Source organism: Merops nubicus, unplaced genomic scaffold (assembly GCF_000691845.1).
Source record: "Merops nubicus isolate BGI_N331 unplaced genomic scaffold, ASM69184v1 scaffold39119, whole genome shotgun sequence".
Classification (NCBI taxonomy): Eukaryota; Metazoa; Chordata; class Aves; order Coraciiformes; family Meropidae; genus Merops; species Merops nubicus.
This window is the reverse complement of record NW_008632359.1, coordinates 1-4194: the sequence shown is the minus strand read 5'-3', so window position 1 is coordinate 4194 and position 4194 is coordinate 1. Positions and strand designations below refer to the sequence as shown.

The 4194-nt window shown below is 44.3% G+C and overlaps 1 protein-coding gene across 1 annotated transcript; it reads right to left on the bottom strand.

Moving 5' to 3' along the window:
* Positions 1 to 333: 333 nt before the first annotated feature.
* PDCL (phosducin-like) lies at positions 334 to 3940 on the bottom strand. The gene is made up of 4 exons (XM_008947895.1): positions 3900 to 3940; positions 3277 to 3451; positions 2103 to 2284; positions 334 to 1029 (listed from the first exon to the last, which is right to left on the bottom strand). The coding sequence occupies exons 2-4, from the start codon at positions 3443 to 3445 to the stop codon at positions 478 to 480; spliced, it is 903 nt and encodes a 300-aa protein (XP_008946143.1). The 5' UTR covers positions 3446 to 3451; positions 3900 to 3940; the 3' UTR covers positions 334 to 477.
* Between the last annotated feature and the right edge of the window lie 254 nt (positions 3941 to 4194).

Here is a 4194-nt window from a genome sequence, read left to right as displayed (position 1 = left end):
TGCTTAAATGCTTCTTTATTTGCAGAATAAAGAGAATCTTCTCAATTCTTGTCTTAGCAAGTAAGTGGCCACATCTCAGTCCTAACTGGTATTCACATTAGACTGCTTCAGGAAACCTGTAAGGAGACTGACCATACACAGCTAATTTGAGAACAAAAATGTTTTAGAAAACAAACAAACAAACAAAAAGTCTAAGTGAATTGGAGAACAGAGTTGACAATACATGACTTCCTAAACTTACTGAATTGTGTTAGAACTTCGTGTTTACTAAAATACATTTGAACTGCATAAAAGCAAGACTGGTTTAGTGTGTACTTTATTGAATTAAGATAATGTTAGGAAATCCTTATGTCATGTTTAACGAGTAAAAGTCAAAGTGCATGAAGGGGTAGAACAGATACCCACGCTACGGAGGAAGGAACGATCCCTAGCACAAGAACATCTGACAGGACAACTACACCTACTGGTCCTGGTGTTTCAGTCTATTTCCAGATCACTGTCCTCGCTGTAACATGCAGATGGATTACGTATAGAAGTCAGGAGCACGAGGTCTTTTTCTGGAAGCAAACCACACTCCTGCAGAAAAGCCTCCAGGTCTACAGCAAAAAAATCCTCTCCGAGCTGGTCAGTGATCCGCACAAAATTGCCAATGAGCTCCCCTGCCTTATAGATGAGCAGAGCTGGCAGGGCGCTGGTGGTGAAGCGGGCGCTGGCTCCGATGAGAGAGCTCTTCACTCTGCAGAACTTCACTGCTGGATACTCAGCAGCCAGGCAGATCATGCAGCCGTTCAGGGACTCGGTGCCAGGGATGTCATCTTCATAAATATGGATCATGATCAGTGTGCTCTTGTGCTCTTTATCAACTGTGTCCAAAAACGCTTCTCCACTGGTGATCTCAAAAACCTGTTTGAACTGCTGCCCGCTGTACAGCTGCTGCCTCATCTCCTCCATGCGCTGCTGCCGGTACCGCTGCAAGAACTCCTCATCGTCCTCGTCGTTGTGAATCGTGTTGTACTCCTGTAATGTCATCTAAAACAACACAGTCAAAGACAGGTGAAAAAGACAGGCATTGCCATATGGGTCACTTATATAATGAGCATTGAGGATCACAAGGATTAATGTGGGTCACTCATCTTTAATAACAACAAAGTGCAACCCAGGAAGGCTGAAGCAGCTCTGTATTATCAGCCATTCTGATCTAATTAGAGACAACGTCCAGTGGGAACAGCCATTTCAGCCCTGGGTATTCTCCCTTCCACCAGCTGCACTACCAACACCCGTGGCTGCTCCACGCTCCCAGCTTAATTCAGGTTAATGGTGGCTCTGTGCTTTTGCTAAGCCATGAGCACCGACTGGGATCCTGTGCCTGCCCTGAGCCCAGCTGCTTTTCAGTCGCTTCTTCATTGTTTTTCAGTTAACATTTTGTGGCAACCAAGAACTAAACATAACAGGGTTCCATGTATTTCGTGTCTGTCGACTTTGTTAAATGTACTTGCATTGCTCGAAGTACATGACAGTGTGGACAACTTTCACCATTTGAAAGGACGAAACACTGTCTGCTAATTAGTATTTTCTCTGAATAGAACTCTAAGTGCTGGTGAGAGGGCCCAGTTGATTAAAACTGTCCATGACTTCCAGTGCCTTCTACCTTTGGAGATCAAAGAGCTAAATCCTCAACATCTGCTTAAAAAAATGCAAACTCAGTAAAACTCCTAAATTCTTGTTGTAGGCATGGGAGGCAGTGTTGGTATGTACAACTCTTCGTATTAACCCCCTGAGGTTAACTTATTTGATGAACAGACAAGGGGAACCAGGAAAAGGATCTGGACTTCTCTGGTATAGCAGCTAAATTGCTTATTTCTTAACACAGGCAAACACAACGCTCCTGGAATACCATTAAAATGCAAAATCATCAAACTTGCCAACAAACATCTGGTGAATACAGGTATAATGCATCTCTTGCACGCCTGCTGTGTCCCTGTTTATTACAGCACATATCTACTCAGAGAACACAGATTCCCATCTGCTTCACGTGCATAAATGATGAAACTGAAAATGGGAAAACATCTAAGGGGCATTTTAATTCCTTTGGGCCATGCTACCTTTCCATTGATTTTTTCCTGAAGCTCCTTCTGCTTATGCTTATCAGCCTCTTCATCCAAGTGAGACCTACAGGTCATGGATAACTTTTTAATGAGCCGTTCCATTTCTCTGCGCTGCTCCTGCCGCTGTTCAGTTTCCAGTTGCTTAAACCTTCGCCAGTCATTAATGACTCCTTTGGGACCTGAAATGCAATACGCAGGCATTCCATATAAAAGGGTAACATTACACCTACCATTTAAAATTCCAAGTCATCAGTAAAATAGTGTCCCAAACAAACTTTTTTTATAGTGTACAATATGTTAAAAAGAAATGGAAGAAGTAATTTGTCATTTACGCGTCCTTGAGCTTCTATTTTTTTTCCTAAGAAGACTAAATTTTATCTAACTAGGCTACTCTCATAATTGTCTCAAAGATTATTTGAAAGATTAATATCTGTGCTCTTGAAATAGAACCACCAGCCCTGAAGAATTGCCCTATAGTTAGCATGGCTTTGCACATGAACAAAAATAATAATGGGAAAGTACAATTAACTTTGCCCATGCTCTGGTGCAGAAGCACATTCTGTGATGTACAACAGCATGGACTCACACAGGCTGCACCTTGCTGTGCCTTGCTGCTGGGGGCCAGCAGTTACTTTTTCAGGTCCTACGTGAAAGACGTAAAGACACGCAGGTGGAATATTTTTCACTGTTCTTAGAGGACCCATAAAACACCAGAGGCCAGGCTTTGCTCAGAAGCACCCGCTGGGTCGCAGCGGAGATCCCCAGCGACCCGGACTGCGCCTGATGGTGGCAGAGAGAACACTGTTCTGGGAGCCCCCGGCCACTTTCTATTCCTCACATACTCGTTCAGCACCTGCCTGTTAGTGGCTAACAACTGTGTGGCTTACAGGGAAGACATTTATGTGTCATCAACCAAATTGTGCAAATCAGCTTTGTGCACAAAGCTTCACTGCTTTTTAGATATAATGCTGAAGTCTCTCAGACGGGGAGTCAAACATTACAACAAAGAACTGGACATAAAAATAAGGTTAGACTATAGCCAGAAAACGATGAGCCCCTGACTCAAGTTTACATAGAGACACTGACTTTTACTGGAATAAATTAATTCTAGAAAAACACATCAATCTTCTCATAAAGTACGTGCAAAGCAGTGAGCTTGAGGTGAGGATACCTGTGTTGACCGCGCTGCCGTCGCTGCTCAGCTCCACTTCCCCAGTGCTTTCAGGAACAGCACTCTCCCCTTCTTTATCTTCCTTCTCACTGTCCTCATCCTCACCCTCGCTACTGCTGTAATAATACTGGAGCTTCTCGCCAAGCACTTTATCCTCCAAAGTAGTCATTATGTCCTGAAAAATAAGTGAAGAAAATGGAGAATCTCTCTCTTATTCAGACACGGAGATAACCACTTGAACGTGTAATGACAGCCCCTGCCTCCCTCAGAGCAGTGTTTAGCCACAGATGAGCAGTTTACAGCCCACTATCGAGCAGCCTACAGTGCAGTCAGTCATGTGAGTTCATTCTTAGGCACAACTCCAAACTCACTTAAACTAAAAGCCTTTATGAACAGAACTCTTTTGAGGGTCACTAGTGCAAAAACACTTCTTGTGTGTTCTTACTCATGGAGAATGTATTTTTTTAACTGTAACTTAAGAATCTTAGCAGCCTCAGACAGCTCCACGGGATTGATTTCCCAGTATTGAAATTTAAATTTCCAGCGTTATTTGCATTATTTTAGCTATCATTTATTTGACCTGAAAAATGACGGCTGTAATTAATCAAATAAAATGTTCTGACCTTTATCCCTTTCCAGTCTTTCAGAGACAAGCTTCTATCAAAACCTGGAAGAAATTTCGGATTAGGTTCACTCGATGGTCAAGGACAGCCTGAAGAGCTCCTGCAGAGGTGCAGCACGTTAAATAACAGCGGATTTTCCGCGATGGCGAGCGCGCTCCGCGGGAGCTCGCCCGGCGCAGCGGATTAGGGAGGCGGCAGCCAGATGGCCGCGGGTTCCCGAGATCCCTCCTCGGAGGACACGGCAGCGGGGCCGGGCCCAGCGGCGGCCACAGACCGCAGAGCGCCGTGTGGGGAA

Excerpts from the sequence above, each read along its gene's own strand:
- PDCL (XM_008947895.1), bottom strand. The coding sequence starts at position 3,445 with ATGACTACTTTGGAGGATAAAGTGCTTGGCGAGAAGCTCCAGTATTAT. Across the intron at positions 2,285-3,276 it reads CGGCAGCGCGGTCAACACAG|GTCCCAAAGGAGTCATTAAT; the intron begins GTATCCTCACCT and ends ATTGCATTTCAG. Across the intron at positions 1,030-2,102 it reads AGGAAAAAATCAATGGAAAG|ATGACATTACAGGAGTACAA; the intron begins GTAGCATGGCCC and ends GTGTTGTTTTAG.